The sequence below is a fragment of the Hyla sarda genome, chromosome 5, assembly GCF_029499605.1.
Source record: "Hyla sarda isolate aHylSar1 chromosome 5, aHylSar1.hap1, whole genome shotgun sequence".
NCBI lineage: Eukaryota > Metazoa > Chordata > Amphibia > Anura > Hylidae > Hyla > Hyla sarda.
In genome coordinates, this window is record NC_079193.1 from 374,858,180 (window position 1) to 374,882,167 (window position 23,988).

The window sequence follows — 23,988 nt, forward strand, 5'->3', positions numbered from 1 at the left end:
ATTCAGGGTACAGTGTATGGCAGTATTATATTCAGGGTACAGTGTATGGCAGTATTATATTCAGGGTACAGTGTGGGGCAGTATTATATTTAGGGTACAGTGTGGGGCAATATTATATTTAGTGGGTACAGTGAATAGCAGTATTATATTTAGTGGGTACAGTGAATAGCAGTATTATATTCAGGGTACGATGTGTGGCAGTATTATATTCAGTGGATACAGTGTGTGGCAGTATTATATTCAGGGTGTGGCAGGATTATATTCAGGGTACAGTGTGGGGCAGTATTATATTTAGTGGGTACAGTGTATGGCAGTATTTTATTCAGGGTACAGTGTATGGCAGTATTATATTCAGGGTACAGTGTATGGCAGTATTATATTCAAGGTACAGTGTGGGGCAGTATTATAATTAGGGTACAGTGTGGGGCAGTGTTATATTTAGTGGGTACAGTGAATAGCAGTATTATATTCAGGGTACAGTGTATGGCAGTATTATATTCAGGGTACAGTGTGGGGCAGCATTATATTCAGGGTACAGTGTGGGGCAGTATTATATTTAGTGGGTACAGTGATAAGCAGTATTATATTTAGTGGGTACAGTGAATAGCAGTATTATATTCAAGGTACAGTGTGTGGCAGTATTATATTCAGGGTACAGTGTGTGGCAGCATTATATTCAGGGTAGAGTGTGTGGCAGAATTATATTTAGTGGGTACAGTGTGTGGCAGAATTATATTTAGTGGGTACAGCATGTGGCAGTATTATATTCAGGGTACAGTGTGTGGCAGTATTATATTTAGTGGGTACAATGTATGGCAGTATTATATTTAGTGGATACAGCATGTGGCAGTATTCATGTTACAGTGTGTGGCAGTATTATATTCAGTGGATACAGTGTGTGGCATTATTTTATATTCAGGGTACAGTGTGTGGCAGTATTATATTTAGTGGGTACAGTGTATGGCAGCATTATATTTAGTGGGTACAGTGTGTGGCAGTATTATATTCAGGGTACAGTGTGGGGCAGTATTATATTTAGTGGGTACAGTGTATGGCAGTATTTTATTCAGGGTACAGTGTATGGCAGTATTATATTCAGGGTACAGTGTATGGCAGTATTATATTCAGGGTACAGTGTGGGGCAGTATTATATTTAGGGTACAGTGTGGGGCAATATTATATTTAGTGGGTACAGTGAATAGCAGTATTATATTTAGTGGGTACAGTGAATAGCAGTATTATATTCAGGGTACGGTGTGTGGCAGTATTATATTCAGTGGATACAGTGTGTGGCAGTATTATATTCAGGGTGTGGCAGGATTATATTCAGGGTACAGTGTACAGCAGTATTATATTCAGGGTACAGCGTGGGGCAGTATTTTATTTAGGGTACAGTGTGTGGCAGTATTATATTCAGGGTACAGTGTACAGCAGTATTATATTCAGGGTACAGTGTGGGGCAGTATTTTATTTCGGGTACACTTTCTGGCAAGGTTATAATGATTTCTGTCTTCATGCAGAGGATGAGGATCTGCTGACATTGAGGAGCCAATGATGTCTGGATGTCAGACTCTGCAGAGAAGATGGAGCTGGAGGAAGACCTGGTCTCTGGATGAGATGAAGAAGAAAAGATAACAGAGAAGATGTCACTCAAGTCAGAAGACGTCACTCAGGTCACTGATATCATTGTGTATTCTCCTGACTGTCCCATCAGAGCTGTAGTCACTTGTAAGTTCTGCAGTGATGATGGGTAAAACTGTGTCCAATCTGTGTCTCTCCAGCTGTTACAAAATTACAACTCCCATTGCAAGAGGCTCTTCAGACATGATGGGAATTTTAGCTTTCCAACAGCTGGAGAACCACTTCAACCGAGGTGATCGGTGGGGTCTCAGCAGTCAGACCCCCACCAAAAAAAATGGCCCTGGGGGGGGGGGGGGGGGGGGGTCTGGACAGGGGGGTATGGGTAGGGAACACTGCTGCACCTAATGTGGGGGGAACACTGCTGCACCTAATGTGGGGGGAACACTGCTGCACCTAATGTGGGGGGAACACTGCCTGCCTACTAAGGGGGAACACTGCCTGCCTAATGTGGGGAACACTGCCAACCTAATGTGGGGAGAACTATGCTGCACCTAATGTGGGGGAACACTGCCAACCTAATGTGGGGGGAACTATGCTGCACCTAATGTGGGGGGGACACTGCCTGCCTAATGTGGGGGAACACTGCCTGCCTAATATGGGGAGAACTATGCTGCACCTAATGTGGGGGGAACACTGCCTACCTAATGTGGGCAGAACTCTGCTGCACCCAATGTGGGGAGAACTCTGCTGCCCCTAATGTGGGGGGAACACTGCCTACCTAATGTGGGGAGAACTATGCTGCACCTAAAGTGGGGGAACACTGCCAACCTAATGTGGGGGGAACTATGCTGCACCTAATGTGGGGGGGGGGGGGAACACTGCCTACCTAATGTGGGGGAACACTGCCTGCCTAATGTGGGGAGAACTATGCTGCACCTAATGAGGGGGGGAACTCTGCTGCACCTAATGTGGGGGGAACACTGCTGCACCTAATGTGGGGAGAACACTGCTGCACCTAATGTGGGGGGAACACTGCTGCACCTAATGTGGGGATAACACTGCTGCACCTAATGTGGGGGGAACACTGCTGCACCTAATGAGGGGAGAACACTGCTGCACCTAATGTGCGTCGTATCGACGTTCGCTCACGTTGCACTCCCAGAATTCAAGGGCCAGCGTTACTATGTCCTGATGCCGGCCCTAAAGCGTGATGTGCGTGAACATCAAAGGGGGGTGGGGGGGCCTCCATGTCCATTTTGCTTGGGGCCCCCAAATTCCTTCAAATGGCCCTGACCGGTGTACCCCTTTAATCATGAATATCATGACCATCAGTAACATCAATTGGTTATAGAGGCAAATGTTTAACAATTCTGGTTTATTTTAGAGAACAAATATAAAATATCCAGCAGAAAAAGAACCCACGTGGCTCTTATGGTTGAAAAACAACAATAAAATAAAGGTAGCTGTGTAAAATCAGTAATGAAAATGACAAGATCTTCTGAAACATAGGAAAAAATGGCAGATGTAAAATTGGATCCTTAGTTCAGCGCAGTGCAGTAGAAGAAGAGTCTGTAATGCAGGGGTTAACTTCATATGGTTTATTCAAAACACAATTGCAACGCGTTTCTTGCCCATACAGGGCACTTCCTCAGGCAATGTGTATACAGGCATGGCAAACCTTCTAAAGGTTACATCAATCAGGCTACTCTGGCTATTACTAGAACCAGAACAGCTGCACTAAACACTAATAAATACAAAAAAAGCAAAAAATCTTTATTATATTCAAAGTAACAAAATACATAGATGGCAACTATGTGTATATAGAGATGATAAAATAGTGTGTTCTAACATAATCTACGGGAGTAAAGAGATATGTCGGGATGTGAGTTCGATCCCTCTTACGGTGAATGCGCATCTCTGGCCATAGTAAGCGTTAGTCCGGATTCGGGCTTCTCACAAATTGATGAATGAAGGCGCTATACAGGCCTTGGCGTGGCTGGTGGTGGGCGGAGTCAGACGTTTTTAGCTCTAGTCTGGATTCTTATCTTCAAGTTTATTAAATGAACAAGGCCGCTATATACGCAGTGGAGTAGCTAATAATGGGCGGAGTCAGCAAGTTTTGCTTTTTAGATGATAAGATGTGCGCTGGCTAAGGTTTTGTAATGCCGCACCATGGGGAAAAAGTAGGAGCGCTATACATGCCGTGGCCAGCGGTGGGCGGAGTCAGAGGGTATTGAAAATTAAGAAGCTGTATCTGTTAATATGATAGACAAAGAATAAGTCAGCCAGCACTTTAGTTGATACCAAACTATTATATGGACCTGGCCTACAGGTGCACGCTACTAGGCTAGATATACAGCAACTGGAGAATACAGCAGCACACTGCCAGCACAAGGATATAGGTGAAACATGAATATGCAGATAAAACATGGAGACTATACAGCTATGGTGTAATAGATGCAAATGTGAAACTATGAAATAGTGAGGCACTTAGCTCGCAAATTTGTCTCCGCCGGCGGTCAAATAGCTTGGACCGTCCCACCGCGATAAGGTGGCCTCCTGGGACGGACCCTACACTGTGAATATGCCTCTGTGTGAACAATTCAGTCAGCATGGCAGGGTCTGCTGCATTCTTCTGTTGCTGTATATCTAGCCTAGTAGCGTGCACCTGTAGGCCAGGTCCATATAATAGTTTGGTATCAACTAAAGTGCTGGCTGACTTATTCTTTGTCTATATTGCACATACGGGGGAGTGGCTACCTCCATGTTTGCCTTGCACCCCACCCACCTCTATCAGGTGTATATAAGGTGTCTTGGATGTTCCAGACCCTGCCATGCTGACTGAACTGTTCACACAGAGGCATATTCACAGTGTAGGGTCCGTCCCAATGAGGCCACCTTATCGCGGTGGGACGGTCCAAGCTATTTGACCGCCAGCAGAGACAAATTTGCGAGCTAAGTGCCTCACTATTTCATAGTTTCACATTTGCATCTATTACACCATAGCTGTATAGTCTCCATGTTTTATCTGCATGTTCATGTTTCACCTATATCCTTGTGCTGGCAGTGTGCTGCTGTATTCTTCTGTTGCTGTTAATATGATAGATAGCAGGATACAGAATCCACAGTTAGTAGAGGTAAGTAGGTAAAGCGGTGATTAATTGTAACGGATAAAGATGGGAAAAAAAGGTCCATAATAGATTATATTACTACAATAAAAAAAAAAAAAATAAAATTTGTAAAACGTAGGGAATCTTTTCATGAATATGAGAGTAATAGGGGATGTAGAGACCCGACAGGGATAATATTTAAGTTGGGAAGAGATCTTGTATAATAAAAAGAATTATTATTTAAGGAATGGTTATATTTCTACTATTATAGCAAAGCTTTACAACTAAGGAAAGAAGAACCTTATATATCAAGGGGGGGGGGGATAAGAAATACAAAGTATAAGGAGAATATTACATGTGGGAAAAGGATGTATGGAATTTGATCTATTAGAATATATAAAAAGGGGGAGTGAGAGAGATAGGATATACTATATATTTAGATGAGATGATTAATCGCAAAGCATTTATTTAATATAAGAAATACGGTTTCCATTGAGTCTAGAATGCCTGAGCAATATAAATATATCATTTAAAAATTGGTTTATTTGTAACAATAACATTAATAAAAATTATTAAAAAGATAAAAATGGGAAGGGGAGGAACTGAACAAAGGAGGGGGGTGGAGGGGGGGAGGGGAAAGGTTATGGGGAGGGAGAGTGAGCACATCGCCTGTGATATTAAATGGTACAATTGGTATCCCTATTCATATACATATATACACATATATATATATATATATATATATATATACATGCACATACACACACACATATAACCCCTGGGTAATAGTAAAATTGGATGCCGTAGAATGCCGTACACCCAAAAGCGGCATTCTCCTGCATATCTATCTATGCAGGAGAACGCCGCTTCCGGGTGTACGGCGCGTGGCGCATGCGCGGGGCTACCCATGTGACCTACACCAGGAGGAAGACTGTGATGAGTCAGCCATGAATATTCATGAGCCGGGCAGCCGCTCCGCCCGGCGAAAATGACGTAAGCGAGTTCGTGCTGATACCTCCCACTGAGTCCCAAGCCTGGGAATACCATATAACTAAACATGAAGATATCTGGCGAACCACTGCACAGTTTTTAATGAGGTAAGAAGCGTTTTAATCTGGATCACCTGCACTACAAGCCTGTGTAACAGGTTTAGTGCGGGTGTTTCTAATGACAGATTTCCTTTAATTTGACTTGGTGCCAAAATATTTTTCAATGTGGGGGCTCTACAGAAATTGATGCCCGGTGTATGGGTTAACGATCTCTTTAAATGTTGGTCATTTTCTAAAATAAACCAATTTTTTTTTTTAATATTTCTAATTTCTGGTGCTGATCTGCTAAAAGTGGCTATAAAATTTTATTCCCATTTATCCTTTTTCTCAACTTTATCTCTTGTTTTATCGTTTTTTTTCCCCTTTTATTTTATCGTTGGACTTTTCCCTATCCTTTCTGGTAGTCAGGCAGTCTTCCTGTGTAAGTAGTTTTGTCTTCTGGTAGGCGTCAGAGAGAAGTTTTTCTGGGTAGTTTTTTCCCCGAAATCTTTTTTGTAAAATGTCCGCTTGTATCCTAAAGTCTTCTTCTTGAGTGTAAATTTTTCTAATATGTTTGTATTGCAAATAGGGTACATTTTCAAGCCATTTTTTATGGTGACTTCTGCCAAAATCAATATAGCTGTTCGTATGTACTTGCTTAAAATATGTTGATGTAATACATTTATTTTCATTGTGTGAGATAGTAAGATCAAGAAATTGGATAGACTCTGAGCTAACATTGACAGTAAAATTGAGACCCCATTCATTGTGATTGATACACTCTACAAATTATTTTATTGAACATTGATGCCCATCCCAGATAAAGACTAAATCATCGATATATCGTCGATAAAATGCCACGTGCTTCTGAAAATTTATTCTAAATATGTCTGGTTTCAAATGCCCCCATGAATAAGTTGGCATATGACGTGGCTACTTTTGCCCCCATTGCGGTCCCCTTTGTTTGATCATAAATTTACTCGAAAACTTACCCTTAAACGATTCTTCAATATGAAGAAATCTGATTGTGAGAACAAAAACACAGAAGCAGACGTCCAAGAACCTGAAACTTATATACATCAGGACGTAAAAGCACCATTGGTATTCCTACACAAACTCAAGGACAATATATTTCTACATGAAATGGTATCTCAGGACTTCAAAAAACTTGATAACAAAAAATCGAAGAATACACAGGTGAAGAAAAACAATCTGAATAAAAACAAAAGGAAGCAATGAAAAACCTTAAAAAAAATCGGGATTTAATTTTTAGACTAGCGGATAAAGGAGATCTAGTTGTCATGAATTATGCCCAATATCACAAAGAAGCTTTACGGATTTTATCAGACACTACTTTTTATGAGAAGGTCCTAGGAGACCCCTTTACTCCAATTCAAAAACAATTAGGAGTGTTCTTCCAAGAAGCACAGCAAGAAAAAATTCTCAATAAACAAGAATATCAATTTCTTACTATGAACCACTGCAACCGTCCTTATTTTTATTTTCTTCCCAAAATAAACAAGTCCATCAGTAATCCTCCCGGTCGGCCCATCATTGCCAGCACAAATTCACCCACCAGTAACCTTGTTCATCATATAAACTTATTCTTTCAAAAACACGTTAACACACTTCCCAGCTATCTTCGTGATTCCACACAGCTCATTCAACACCTGTCTGAAATCCCATGGAAGTCCTCCTATATAATGGTTACTTGCGACAGCTCTCTATACAAATGTAGCCCACCATTTGGGCTTAGAGGCTGTTAGAGAATTTTTATTAAAAGATCCGGAAATCCTTGAACCACAGTTGTCTTTTCTTCTAAAAGGTCTGAAATTTATCCTTGAAAATAATTATTTTATTTATAATGGAGACATTTATGATCAAACAAAGGGGACGGCAATGGGGGCAAAAGTAGCCCCGTCATTTGCCAACTTATTTATGGGGGCATTTGAAACCAGACATATTTGGAATAACTCTATTTTTCAGAAGCACGTGGCACTTTATCGACGATATATCGATGATTTAGTCTTTATCTGGGATGGGCCTCAATGTTCGATAGAATTTGTAGAGTGTATCAATCATAATGAATGGGGTCTCAATTTTACTGTCAATATTAGCTTAGAGTCTATCGAATTTCTTGATCTTACTATCTCACACAATGAAAATAAATTTATTTCATCAACATATTTTAAGCAAGTAAATACGAACAGCTATATTGATTTTGGCAGAAATGGCAGTCACCATAAAAAATGGCTTGAAAATGTACCCTATTCGCAATACAAACGTATTAGAAAAATTGCACTCAAGAAGAAGACTTTAGGATACATGCGGGCATTTTACAAAAAAGATTTCGGGAAAAAAAACTACCCAGAAAAATTTCTCTCTGACGCCTACCAGAAGACAAAACGACTTACACAGGAAGACTGCCTGACTACCAGAAAGGATAGGGAAAAGGCCAACGATAAAATAAAAGGAAAAAAATGATAAAACAAGAGATGAAGTTGAGAAAAAGGATAAATGGGAATTAAATTTTATAACCACTTTTAGCAGATCAGCACCAGAAATTAGAAATATTAAAAAAAAACGTTGGTGTATTTTAGAAAATGACCAACATTTAAAGAGATCGTTAACCCATACACCGGGCATCACTTTCTGTAGAGCCCCCACATTGAAAAATATTTTGTCACTAAGCCAAATTAAACAACATCTCCCAAAAAAACAAAAATTTACCATTATTGGGAGTTTCAAATGTGGAAAGAGCAGATGCCTATGCTGCCAAGAAATAACACATAAACAACATAACTTTACTTCAAATGTCACCAATGAGGTTTTTCCCATAAAACATCATTTATCCTGAGAATCGGACTATGTCATCTACTTAATTAAATGCCACTGTGGGATCCAGTATGTTGGACGGACTACCATGAAATTAAGAAATAGGATAAACAAACACGTTTTTAATGTAAAGACAGGTTTTATGCTTAATAGTTTGTCCAGACATTTTAATATCACACATCATAATACCAATAAAACGTTCACGGTTACTCCCATTGATCACGTCCCCAAACACAAATCCAACCGATTCAAACTTTTACAAAAATTAGAGGTGTTTTGGATATATAAATGTAACACATTACAACCGAGAGGCTTGAATGAAATTTCCGAAACAATTTTAGTCTAACTGTCCTCTCCTCTTTTTTCCTTTTCCTCTCCCTATCCAATTTTACTATTACCCAGGGGTTATATATATATATGTGTAGTAAGGAGATTACATGAGGAGGAGGTTTGTTACAGTGTGTCACCCCCAGTAGTAAGGAGATTACATGAGGAGGAGGTTTGTTACAGTGTGTCACCCCCAGTAGTAAGGAGATTACATGAGGAGAAGGTTTGTTACAGTCTGTCACCCCAGTAGTAAGGAGATTACATGAGGACGAGGTTTGTTACAGTGTGTCACCCCAGTAGTAAGGAGATTACATGAGGAAGGGGGTTTGTTACAGTGTGTCACCCCAGTAGTAAGGAGATTACATGAGGAGGAAGTTTGTTACAGTGTGTCACCCCAGTAGTAAGGAGATAACATGAGGAGGAGGTTTGTTACAGTGTGTCACCCCAGTAGTAATGGAGATTACGTGAGGAGGAGGTTTGTTACAGTGTGTCACCCCAGTAGTAAGGAGATTACATGAGGAGGAGGTTTGTTACAGTGTGTCGCCCCAGTAGTAAGGAGATTACATGAGGAGGAGGTTTGTTACAGTGTGTCACCCCAGTAGTAAGGAGATTACACGAGGAGGAGGTTTGTTACAGTGTGTCACCCCAGTAGTAAGGAGATTACATGAGGAGGAGGTTTGTTACAGCGTGTCACCCCAGTAGTAAGGAGATTACATGAGGAGGAGGTTTGTTACAGTGTGTCACCCCAGTAGTAAGGAGATTACATGAGGAGGAGGTTTGTTACAGTGTGTCACCCCAGTAGTAAGGAGATTACATAAGGAGGAGGTTTGTTACAGCGTGTCACCCCAGTAGTAAGGAGATTACATGAGGAGGAGGTTTGTTACAGTGTGTCACCCCAGTAGTAAGGAGATTACATGAGGAGGGGGTTTGTTACAGTGTGTCACCCCAGTAGTAAGGAGATTACATGAGGAAGAGGTTTGTTACAGTGTGTCACCCCAGTAGTAATGTGATTACATGAGGAGGGGGTTTGTTACAGTGTGTCACCCTAGTAGTAAGGAGATTACATGAGGAGGAGGTTTGTTACAGTGTGTCACCCCAGTAGTAAGGAGATTACATGAGGAGGGGGTTTGTTACAGTGTGTCACCCCAGTAGTAATGTGATTACATGAGGAGGGGGTTTGTTACAGTGTGTCACCCGAGTACTAAGGAGATTACATGAGGAGGAGGTTTGTTACAGTCTGTCACCCCAGTAGTAAGGAGATTACATGAGGAGGAGGTTTGTTACAGCGTGTCACCCCAGTAGTAAGGAGATTACATGAGGAGGAGGTTTGTTACAGTGTGTCACCCCAGTAATAAGGAGATTACATGAGGAGGAGGTTTGTTACAGTGTGTCACCCCAGTAGTAAGGAGATAACATGAGGAGGGGGTTTGTTACATTGTGTCACCCCAGTAGTAAGGAGATTACATGAGGAGGAGGTTTGTTACAGTGTGTCACCCCAGTAGTAAGGAGATAACATGAGGAGGAGGTTTGTTACAGTGTGTCACCCCAGTAGTAAGGAGATTACATGAGGAGGGGGTTTGTTACAGTGTTTCACCCAAGTAGTAAGGAGATTACATGAGGAGGAGATTTGTTACAGTGTGTCACCCCAGTAGTAAGGAGATTACATGAGGAGGGGGTCTGTTACAGTGTGTCACCCCAGTAGTAAGGAGATTACATGAGGAGGAGGTTTGTTACAGTGTGTTACCTCAGTAGTAAGGAGATTACATGAGGAGGAGGGTTGTTACAGTGTGTCACCCCAGTAGTAAGGAGATTACATGAGGAGGAGGTTTGTTACAGTGTGTCACCCCAGTAGTAAGGAGATTACATAAGGAGGAGGATTGTTACAGTGTGTCACCCCAGTAGTAAGGAGATTACATGAGGAGGAGGTTTGTTACAGTGTGTCACCCCAGTAGCAAGGAGATTACACGAGGAGGAGGTTTGTTACAGTGTGTCACCCCAGTAGTAAGGAGATTACATGAGGAGGAGGTTTGTTACAGTGTGTCACCCCAGTAGTAAGGAGATTACATGAGGAGGTTTGTTACAGTGTGTCACCCCAGTAGTAGGGTGGAGCGTGTTAATTGGAGGAGTCAAGGGGTTGGCAAAATTAGCTTTTGCTGAGGCAGAAATCCTTGCACCCGCTCTGATCAGGGCCATTGATACATTGACAATTTGTGACTTGTGATCTTTACTAAGTGTTTTTATTTTTAACAGCTTTACTATTTTATATCCCTCTGTGGGTGAAACAAATAACTCCTTTTCTGCTGGATATTTTTTCATATTTCTTTTATAGAAGAAACCAGTATTGTTGAACATTTGCTTCTATATCTAATAAGATCTTGATTGACACCATTTCCCATATATCTTTACAATCGACATTACATTTCACTGTATCAAGGAGAATATGTTTTTTCTTTGGCTTGAAAGTTTATGTTCACACTAGGGAATGACCACACAGAAAATCTCCATGCGACATTCCGGAGGGCGCTAGGACCGCACAGGAATGCACCATCTCATAGACGGCTATGCATTCCGTGCGGAGTCTTCAGAAAAACAGGTTCATTCTTTCTGCACACACGGAAATCGTAATTTCCGTGCCGGAATCATCTGGCGCTGAAATTCCGCCGTGTGCAACAGAATAAAGTTGAATTTAACAGGACTTGTTTGCAGCAGAATTTCTGCACAGAATTCTAAGCGGAATTCTGCAAGGAAATTCAGAGGTGTAAACATAGTAACATAGTTCATAAGGCAGAAAAAAGACCAGAGTCCATCAAGTTCAACCTATATCCCTACTGATCCAGAGGAGGCAAAAAACCCTCATACTAGAGGTAAAAATTCCCTCCCGACTCCAAATATGGCATCAGAATAAATCCCTGGATCAACGTCCTGTCCCTATAAATCTAGTATATATAACCTGTAATGTTATTATTCTCCAAAAATGCATCCAGACCACCTCCTCCGGGAGAGAATTCCACAGTCTCACTGCTCTTACAGTAAAGAACCCCCGTCTGTGCCGGTGTAGAAACCTTCTTTCCTCTAGACCAGGGGTGGGCAATTATTTTTTCCATGGGGCCACATTAGAAACTAAAAAAATTGTGAAGGGCCGGGTAGTTTTCCCCCAGATTAGGAGCATAGTTTCCCCAGATTAGGCAGCATAGTTTTCCCCCAGATTAGGAGCATAGTTTTCCCCCAGATTAAGCAGCATAGTTGACCCCCAGATTAGGCAGCATAGTTGACCCCCAGATTAGGCAGCATAGTTGTCCCCCAGATTAGGAGCATTGTTGCCCCCCATATTAGGAGCATTGTTGCCCCCCAGATTAGGAGCATAGTTGCTCCCCAGATTAGGAGCATAGCTGCCCCCCATATTAGGAGCATTGTTGCCCCCCAGATTAGGAGCATAGTTGCTCCCCAGATTAGGAGCATAGTTGTCCCCCAGATTAGGAGCATAGTTGTCCCCCAGATTAGGCAGCATAGCTGTCCCCCAGATTAGGCAGCATAGCTGTCCCCCAGATTAGGCAGCATAGCTGTCCCCCAGATTAGGCAGCATAGTTATCCCCCAGATTAGGAGCATAGTTGTCCCCCAGATTAGGCAGCATAGTTGCCCCCAAGATTAGGAACATAGTTGTCCCCCAGATTAGGAGCATAGTTGCCCCCCACATTAGGAGCATAGTTGTCCCCCAGATTAGGCAGCATAGTTGTCCCCCAGATTAGGAGCATAGTTGTCCCCCAGATTAGGAGCATCGTTGTCCCCTAGATTAGGCAGCATAGTTGTCCCCCAGATTAGGAGCATAGTTGTCCCCCAGATTAGGAGCATAGTTGCCCCCAGATTAGGAGCATAGTTGTCCCCCAGATTAGGAGCATAGTTGTCCCCCAGATTAGGCAGCATAGTTGTCCCCCAGATTAGGAGCATAGTTGTCCCCCAGATTAGGAGCATAGTTGTCCCCTAGATTAGGCAGCATAGTTGTCCCCCAGATTAGGAGCATAGTTGTCCCCTAGATTAGGAGCATATATACACATACAACACACAGACACATATATACACAGACAACACACAGACACATATATACACAGACAACCCACAGACACATATATACACACAGACAACACACAGACATATATACACAGACAACACACAGACACATATATACACAGACAACACACAGACACATATATACACACAGACAACACACATATATACACAGACACATATATACACAGACAACACACAGACATATATATACACAGACAACACACAGACACATATATACACAGACAATACACAGACATATATATACACAGACACATATATACACAGACAACACACAGACATATATATACACAGACAACATACAGACACATATATACACAGACAACACACAGACACATATATACACAGACACATATATATACACAGACAACACAGACACATATATACACAGACACATATATACACAGACAACACACAGACACATATATACACAGACACATATATACACAGACAACACACAGACACATATATACACAGACACATATATACACATACAACACACAGACACATATATACACAGACAACACACAGACACATATATACACAGACAACCCACAGACACATATATACACACAGACAACACACAGACATATATACACAGACAACACACAGACACATATATACACAGACAACACACAGACACATATATACACACAGACAACACACATATATACACAGACACATATATACACAGACAACACACAGACATATATATACACAGACAACACACAGACACATATATACACAGACAATACACAGACATATATATACACAGACACATATATACACAGACAACACACAGACATATATATACACAGACAACCCACAGACACATATATACACACAGACAACACACAGACACATATATACACAGACAACACACAGACACATATATACACAGACACATATATATACACAGACAACACAGACACATATATACACAGACACATATATACACAGACAACACACAGACACATATATACACACAGACAACACAGACATATATATACACAGACACATATATACACAGACAACACACAGACACATATATACACAGACACATATATACACAGACAACACACAGACACATATATACACAGACACATATATACACAGACAACACACAGACACATATATACACAGACACATATATACACAGACAACACAGACACATATATACACAGACAACACACAGACACATATATACACACAGACAACACACAGACATATATACACAGACAACACACAGACACATATATACACAGACAACACACAGACACATATATACACAGACACATATATACACAGACAACACACAGACACATATATACACAGACACATATATACACACACAACACACAGACACATATATACACAGACAACACACAGACACATATATACACAGACAACACACAGACACATATATACACAGACAACACACAGACACATATATACACAGACAACACAGACACATATATACACAGACAACACACAGACACATATATACACAGACAACACACAGACACATATATACACAGACACATATATACACAGACAACACACAGACACATATATACACAGACACATATATACACACACAACACACAGACACATATATACACAGACAACACACAGACACATATATACACAGACAACACACAGACATATATACACAGACAACACACAGACACATATATACACACAGACAACATACAGACACATATATACACAGACACATATATACACAGACACATATATACACAGACAACATACAGACACATATATACACAGACACATATATACACAGACAACACACAGACACATATATACACAGACACATATATACACAGACAACACACAGACACATATATACACAGACACATATATACACAGACAACACACAGACACATATATACACAGACACATATATACACAGACACATATTTATACACAGACAACACAGACACATATATACACAGACAACACAGACACATATATACACAGACAACACACAGACACATATATACACAGACAACACACAGACACATATATACACAGACAATACACAGACACATATATACACAGACACATATATACACAGACAACACACAGACACATATATACACAGACACATATATACACACACAACACACAGACACATATATACACAGACAACACAAAGACACATATATACACAGACAGCACACAGACACATATACACAGACAACACACATATATACACAGACACATATATACACAGACAACACAATGTGTGGTCTGACCAGTACTGTACACAGTATTCTATGTGTGGTCTGACTAGTACTGTACACAGTATTCTATGTGTGGTCTGACCAGTACTGTACACAGTATTCTATGTGTGGTCTGACCAGTACTGTACACAGTATTCCATGTGTGGTCTGACCAGTACTGTACACAGTATTCTATATGTGATCTGACCAGTACTGTACACAGTATTCCATGTGTGGTCTGACCAGTACTGTACACAGTATTCTATGTGTGGTCTGACCAGTACTGTACACAGTATTCTATGTGTGGTCTGACCAGTACTGTACACAGTATTCTATGTGTGGTCTGACCAGTACTGTACACAGTATTCTATGTGTGGTCTGACCAGTACTGTACACAGTATTCTATGTGTGGTCTGACCAGTACTGTACACAGTATTCTATGTGTGGTCTGACTAGTACTGTACACAGTATTCCATGTGTGGTCTGACCTGTACTATACACAATATTCTATGTGTGGTCTGACCAGTACTGTATACAGTATTCTATGCGTGGTCTGACCAGTACTGTACACAGTATTCTATGTGTGGTCTGACTAGTACTGTACACAGTATTCTATGTGTGGTCTGACCAGTACTGTACACAATATTCTATGTGTGGTCTGACCAGTACTGTACACAGTATTCTATGTGTGGTCTGACCAGTACTGTACACAGTATTCTATGTGTGGTCTGACTATTGATTTGTACAGTGGTAGAATTATTTCCTTGTCATGGGCATCTATGCCCCTATTGATGCACCCAATGATTTTATTAGCCTTGGCAGCAGCTGCCGACACTGGTCACTACAGCTAAATTTACTGTTAACTAAGACTCTTAAGTCCTTTTCCACGTCAGTCGTGTGCTCCCATTTAATACATAATCCCAGCCTGGATTTCTCCTCCGCATGTGCATTACCTTACATTTATCAGTGTTGAACTTCATCTGCCACTTCCCAGCCCAAACCTCCAACCTATCCCAATCCATTTGTAACAGTGCACTGTCCTCTATAGTGTTATCTACTATGCACAGTGCACTGTCCTCTATAGTGTTATCTACTATACACAGTACATTGTCCTCCATAGTGTTTACCGCTTTACAGAGTTTAGTATCATCTGCAAAGATTGTTACTTTGCTATTCAACCCTTATTCAAGGTCATTAATGAATATATTAAATAGAACAGGACCCAAGACTTACCCCTGTGGTCCCCACTAGTAACAGTCACCCAATCAGAATAAGTAACATTAAGGCTAAGTTTCAACTTGTTTTTTTTTTTTTTTTTTTTTAAATGCCAAGAAAAACGCCAATTCTGCCGCATGGCGTTTTCTTTTGGCCCAAAAACGCTGCGGCCAGATGTTAGCTGTAAATCAATGAGAAATCGCTAAATTCTTATTCCACTTGCCATTTTTCAGTTTGGCATTTATTTTGATCCTTTTGGCATTTTTTCACTATTTTTTGCCGTTTTTCAGCCCCTTGACGGTTTTGCTAAATCGCAGCATGTTGAGGCACTGGCGTTTTTTTCCCTGAAATCGTGGCATTTTTCTCCCATAGAAGTCTATGGGAGTAAAAAAAAAACCAGAATAACGCCATGTGGGTTTTAACTTTGGTGTTTTTTCAGGCGGTTTTTATTCTCTTTTGGACTTTAGCGATCCAAAAAAGTGATGGAGATACCTTTTTTAATAAAATTTCGTAGGGTACCATTAAAAAAATAAAATAAAAAAGATACAGTAGTGATGGAAAAAATTGTATTTAACGAAATTTATCTTTTTTTATAACAAAATTTTTATTCATTTTTAAACAGGGATCAATTCATGTGGGCGGGTGGGGACTGAAAAATATAGCCAACAGTAATAAAAATGTAGTGTGTGTGTTTTTCACTTTTTATTCTTTTTTTTTTAGGTGGTACTACTACTCCCAACATGGAACACACACTGTTCCATGATGGGAGTAGTAGTACCTGTACTAATTGACAGATTGCCCCAGGTCCCTTGTGCTCCTCCTGTATAATGTATAGATGCGGTGGCCGCTCTTCTATGGTCCCCTGCACTGACGTATATATACACCTATTCATATTTCCCGCAGAGAGCTGTGATTGGCCAGATGGTTTCAGCCAATCACAGTTCTGTGGGATATATGAATATGTGTATATATACGTCAGTGCAGGGGACCATAGAAGAGCGGCCGCCGCATCTATACATTATACAGGAGGATCACAGGGGGTGTCAGGAGTGACATTCGCTGTGATCTGTCCTTAACTGCAGGTACTACAGCTCCCAACATGGAGCAGAGTGTGCTCCATGATGGGAGTAGTAGTACCTGCAGTTAAGGACAGATCACAGCGGGTATCGCTCCTGACAACCGCTGTGATCGTCTATAATATAGCAGAGATGCGGAGCGGCTTTCTCCTGTGCTCCGCATCTCTGCTGTGCACTCCGGCCAGTGATGTGAATAGGACATCACTCATTCATATTTCCCTCAGAGCTGTGATTGGCTGCAACCATCTGGCCAATCCCCACTCTGGGCGGGAAATATGAATGAGTGATGTTCTATTCACATCACTGGCCGGAGTACACAGCAGAGATGCGGAGCGCAGGAGAAAGCCGCTCCGCATTTGTGCTATATTATGGACGATCGCATCGGGTGTCAGGACTGACACCCGGGGCGATATGTCTATTACTACAGGTACTACTACTCCCATCATTGAACACTCTGTTCCATGCTGGGAGTAGTAGTACTACCTAAAAAATTTCAAAAAATAGAGGGAAAAAAAGTGAAACACACACACTTTATTAAAAATTAATAAAAATGTTGTTATAAAAATATAAATTTCGTTAAATACATTTTTTTTTCATCACTACTGCATCCTTTTTTTGGGTACTCAACAAATTTTGGGTACCAAAAAAAAAACGCCAAAGGGACCAAAAATGCAATTTCCACACAAATGAAAAAACGCCAGGAAAAATGCCAGATGCAGGAAATTTCACTGGCGTTTTTTTCTTACGTTTTTTTCATACCAAAATACGCAGGACAAAAAACCAAGTAGAAAGACAAAGTAGAAGCTTAGCCTTATAACCACCCTCTGTTTCCTATCACTGAGCCAGTTACTTACCCACTTACACACATTTTCCCCCAGCCCGCATTCACACAGCAGAAATTCTGCATGATGTTACCAAACGGAATTCCCCCAAACTTTTATTGCCTATTCACTTTAATAGCAATGGCAAGGTCATTCACACAGCGCAGAAATTTTGATGCAGAAATTCTGCTTTCCGTGCTCCCAGAAAAATATAAGTCTGGTCTTATATTTTTCCAGACTTCAGCTGCGGAATCCTATTGAAGTCAATGGGGACTAAATTTGTGCAGCATTGGGGGAAATCCTGCAGAATGTATGCAGAATTCTGCATGTATTCCATCTTTTTAAGTGTGCTGTGGAATCATGCAGAAAGCATCTGGATTCTGCAGCACAAATTCTGCATCAATTCAGCATCAATTCCTCATCAATTTTGCAAATGCTCAAAAAGATACAGAATTCTGCAAAAACAAATGTGGATGTGGAATTGATGCTGACATGCGGAATTTCTGCCGTGTGAAGGCGTCCCAAAAGGCTACAATCACATGGCAGCATTTCCACACATCCGCACCAGTTCTGCCTCCGCATTCATTTGGGTGGTTTCTGGCTTGTGCGGATTTCGCGTGGAACCGGTGTGGATTATGTGTGGAATCCGCGTGCAGCCATTCTGAAGTGTGAATGGGAGTGTGGAATTCCATTGAAGTCTATTGGGCTTTAATTTGATGCGGAATCCGCATGCGGCAATTCTGAGGTGGGAACATGGCCTCACACTATCACCAGTGGATTGGATCTTCACCAGTCTGTACCTAACTACACCCGATCAAGGATAAAAATTTGAGAAAAAACACTTTTCTTTTCAAAGGAAAAAAAATAATTTATTGCAGGATGGTTTATTAGCTTGTGGATAAATTGTTTTTCAATAGAAAAGAAAAAAAAATCACAAAAAGTTTAAAAAACTACAGTACGACTGAATCCCCCCCTTTACATCTCCATGTAGAACAGGTCGTCTTTGGAATGCATCTCGTTCTTGTTTTTGGTCTCTATCACCGGTCATTGGATCTGGTGATAAAATGTCTCCCATTGGAGAATGCTCCATTTATTTTTGGGAATCATGTGACCCCTTAGACATCACTATATAATGTTGCTACTCTGTAACGGCAAGGTTACTATGGCATTGGATATAGCTGTCATTGTCCCGGAAGCCTTGGAGTTTTTGTGTAGACCCAGGATGTCCATGCTGGTTTGATCACGTTGATGCTTCCTGAAGATGCTCCTCATGGTGGACTGGAAGTTGTTGGTGACAAAACAGTAGACTATAGGGTCCATACAGCTATTTAGGCTGCTCAGAGTCACCGTAACGTGGTAGACGATGAGTATAACATCCCGAGACATGGTTGTGCTGGCACAGAAGACCACTTGGCTAACATGTATGGGTGTGAAGCACACCGTGAATATGATGAGCACGGTGATGAGAAGCTGTACGGCCTTCATGCGTCTCTCTCGGCTTTGGTTCATGAGGGTTGACCTAGACAAGGCCCACATGATCCTTAGGGTGTAGAAAGTTATGATGATAAGTGGCACAAAGTACTCGAAGACTGTCAGAGTAAAGAGCTGAAACTGGCAACACAATGGGTGATTGATGGTCGTGGTCAAGATGGTGAAGGTCACCACAACAGCAAATATCCATATAAAAATGCATATGCATTTGGCATAGTTGGGACTCCTCCACTTGCGTGACGCCTCCACCTGCACGATGGCCATGTAGCGGTCAACACATATACATGTCAGAAAAAGTATACTACAATACATGTTCACAAAGTAGGTGAAGCTGTGGACAAAGGAACAGGTGGGACAAGCCTCGGCGCTGTAGTACATGACGATGCGGGTCGGCAGGGAGAGGCCCACCAGGAGGTCCGTCACTATTAGGTTGATGGTGTAGATTACTGAGGTGGTCTTGGCTTTGGTTCGGAAGCAGAACACATAAATGGCCAAGCTGTTTAGTATTATCCCCACGAGGAAAATAAGGGTGTTAATGATCAGAAGGGCCACCCAAAGCCCATAAAATCGGTTGTGTAATGTCTCGTCTAAGTCTGCCAGTTGGTTCGCTTGGGGTTTCTGAGTATTTGCAAGAGACGTGTTCAACCCCTGGTCCCCCGTGGTGTTGTGGAGTCGGTTGAGCAGGCACTCCATGGTCTCCAAACCTACCTAAAATGAAGACAGAGAAAAAGTTACACTGAGTTACCTCTGCATCCCCTTAAGTTACTCCAAAAAACTTTTGCACCTAATATTGGGCTTTTCCTAGATTCTGTGTCTTTCCAAATCCTGTCCAATCTGTGTCAACAGATAAGAACCATTTGGCCCCTCTAGTCTGCCAAATATTGTGAATACTATCAATAGTCACTGGCCCTAATCTTATATGAAGGATAGCCTTATGTCTATCCCTATCTTATATGAAGGATAGCTTTATGTCTATCTCTATCTTATATGAAGGATAGCCTTTTGTATATCCCTATCTTATATGAAGGATAACCTTATGTCTATTCCTATCTTATATGAAGGATTGCCTTATGTCTATTCCTATCTTATATGAAAGATAGCCTTATACCTATCCCTATCTTATATGAAGGAAAGCCTTATACCTATCCCTATCTTATATAAAGGATAGCCTTATACCTATCTCTATCTTATATGAAGCCTTATGCCTATCTCTATCTTATATGAAGGATAGCCTTATGCCTATCTCTATCTTATGTGAAGGATAACCTTATGCCTATCCGTATCTTATATGAAGGATAGCCTTATGCCTATCTCTAGCTTATATGAAGGATAACCTTATGTCTATCTCTATCTTATATGAAGGATAGCCTTATGCCTATCCCTATCTTATATGAAGGATAGCCTTATGCCTATCCCTATCTTATATGAAGGATAGCCTTATGCCTATACTATTCATGCATAAACTCCTTCACTGTATTTGCAGCGACCACCTCTGCAGAAAGGTTATTCCATGCATTACTGTCTTGATTCCCTTCATGTCTTTAAAAGTTTCTATCAAGGACTTTAACAGGGAGCCATAAGGTTGGTGGCCTCACTGTAAGGAACCTACCGTATGAGATAGGATAGGGGAGTGGTAGTCTGTCGAGGTCGGTTACCGCAAAAACGTTAACTTGCTAAAGATGGAACTGAGCGGCAGAGATCGCAACCGTGGAACCTTCATAACAATGGAATCCCAAACAAGGGCCGGATGTGTCTGTGAATAAAGACAGTAAACAAGGAATTATTTTAAATACGTCACCAGAGCAAGATCAAGGGGATGACAGAGAAGAATATTATAGTAGTTATATTCTTGTATATAGGGGCAGTATTATAGTAGTTATATTCTTGTAAATAGGAGCAGTATTATAGTAGTTATATTATTGTATATAGGAGACTGTATTATAGTAGTTATATTCTTGTATATAGGAGCAGTATTATAGTAGTTATATTCTTGTATATAGGAGCAGTATTATAGTAGTTATATTCTTGTATATAGGAGCAGTATTATAGTAGTTATATTCTTGTATATAGGAGCAGTATTATAGTAGTTATATTCTTGTATATAGGAGCAGTATTATAGTAGTTATATTCTTGTATATAGGAGCAGTATTATAGTAGTTATATTCTTGTATATAGGAGCAGTATTATAGTAGTTATATTCTTGTATATAGGAGGCAGTATTATAGTAGTTATATTCTTGTATATGGGGCAGTATTATAGTAGTTATATTCTTGTATATAGGAGGTAGTATTATAGTAGTTATATTCTTGTATATAGGAGAGCAGTATTATAGTAGTTATATTCTTGTATATAGGAGCAGTATTATAGTAGTTATATTCTTGTATATAGGAGCAGTATTATAGTAGTTATATTCTTGTATATAGGAGCAGTATTATAGTAGTTATATTCTTGTATATAGGAGCAGTATTATAGTAGTTATATTCTTGTATATAGGAGCAGTATTATAGTAGTTATATTCTTGTATATAGGAGCAGTATTATAGTAGTTATATTCTTGTATATAGGAGCAGTATTATAGAAGTCATATTCTTGTATATAGGAGCAGTATTATAGTAGTTATATTCTTGTATATAGGAGGCAGTATTATAGTAGTTATATTCTTGTATATGGGGCAGTATTATAGTAGTTATATTCTTGTATATAGGAGGTAGTATTATAGTAGTTATATTCTTGTATATAGGAGAGCAGTATTATAGTAGTTATATTCTTGTATATAGGAGCAGTATTATAGTAGTTATATTCTTGTATATAGGAGCAGTATTATAGTAGTTATATTCTTGTATATAGGAGGCAGTATTATAGTAGTTATATTCTTGTATATAGGAGCAGTATTATAGTAGTTATATTCATATATATAGGAGCAGTATTATAGTAGTTATATTCTTGTATATAGGAGCGGTATTATAGTAGTTATATTCATGTATATAGGAGCAGTATTATAGTAGTTATATTCTTTTATTTAGGAGCAGTATTATAGTAGTTATATTCTTGTATACAGGAGCAGTATTATAGTAGTTATATTCTTGTATATATAGGAGCAGTATTATAGTAGTTATGTTCTTGTATACAGGAGCAGTATTACAGCAGTTTTATTCTTGTATATAGGAAGCAGTATTATAGTAGTTATATTCTTGTACAGAGAAGAAGTATTATAGTAGTTATATTCTTGTATACAGAAGCAGTATTACAGTAGTTTTATTCTTGTATATAGAAGACAGTATTATAGTAGTTATATTCTTGTATATAGGAGCAGTATTATAGTAGTTATATTCTTGTATATAAGAGCAGTATTATAGTAGTTATATTCTTGTATATAGGAGGCAGTATTATAGTAGTTATATTCTTGTATATAGGAGCAGTATTATAGTAGTTATATTCTTGTATATAGGAGCAGTATTATAGTAGTTATATTCTTGTATATAGGAGCAGTATTATAGTAGTTATATTCTTGTATATAGGAGCAGTATTATAGTAGTTATATTCTTGTATATAGGAGCAGTATTATAGTAGTTATATTCTTGTATATAGGAGCAGTATTATAGTAGTTATATTCTTGTATATAGGAGCAGTATTATAGTAGTTATATTCTTGTATATAGGTGCAGTATTATAGTAGTTATGGTCTTGTATATAGGAGCAGTATTATAGTAGTTATATTCTTGTACATAGGAGACAGTATTATAGTAATTATATTCTTGTATATAGGAGCAGTATTATAGTAGTTATATTCTTGTATATAGGAGACAGTATTATAGTAGTTATATTCTTGTATATAGGAGCAGTATTATAGTAGTTATATTCTTGTATATAGGAGGCAGTATTATAGTAGTTATATTCTTGTATATAGGAGCAGTATTATAGTAGTTATATTCTTGTATATAGGAGCAGTATTATAGTAGTTATATTCTTGTATATAGGAGCAGTATTATAGTAGTTATATTCTTGTATATAGGAGCAGTATTATAGTAGTTATATTCTTGTATATAGGAGCAGTATTATAGTAGTTATATTCCTGTATATAGGAGGCAGTATTATAGTAGTTATATTCTTGTATATAGGAGCAGTATTATAGTATGATGTGCGGCGTTCGTTGCTGCCGTGGCGTCGTGTCTG

At 39.7% G+C, this 23,988-nt stretch overlaps 1 protein-coding gene across 8 annotated transcripts in view; it reads right to left on the bottom strand.

The window, feature by feature from the left end:
- Nucleotides 1–19,203: 19,203 nt before the first annotated feature.
- The window catches only part of GPR20 (G protein-coupled receptor 20), a 134,965-nt gene continuing 130,180 nt past the window's right edge, over nucleotides 19,204–23,988 (bottom strand). For all 8 annotated transcript variants that reach the window (XM_056518655.1, XM_056518656.1, XM_056518658.1 and 5 more), the window contains 2 exons: nucleotides 21,423–21,570; nucleotides 19,204–20,521 (listed from right to left, as the gene is read on the bottom strand). In XM_056518655.1, coding sequence (XP_056374630.1) covers nucleotides 19,452–20,510 — 1,059 coding nt within the window. In that variant the 5' untranslated portion in view covers nucleotides 20,511–20,521; nucleotides 21,423–21,570 and the 3' untranslated portion in view covers nucleotides 19,204–19,451. The remainder of the gene's footprint in view (nucleotides 20,522–21,422; nucleotides 21,571–23,988) is intronic.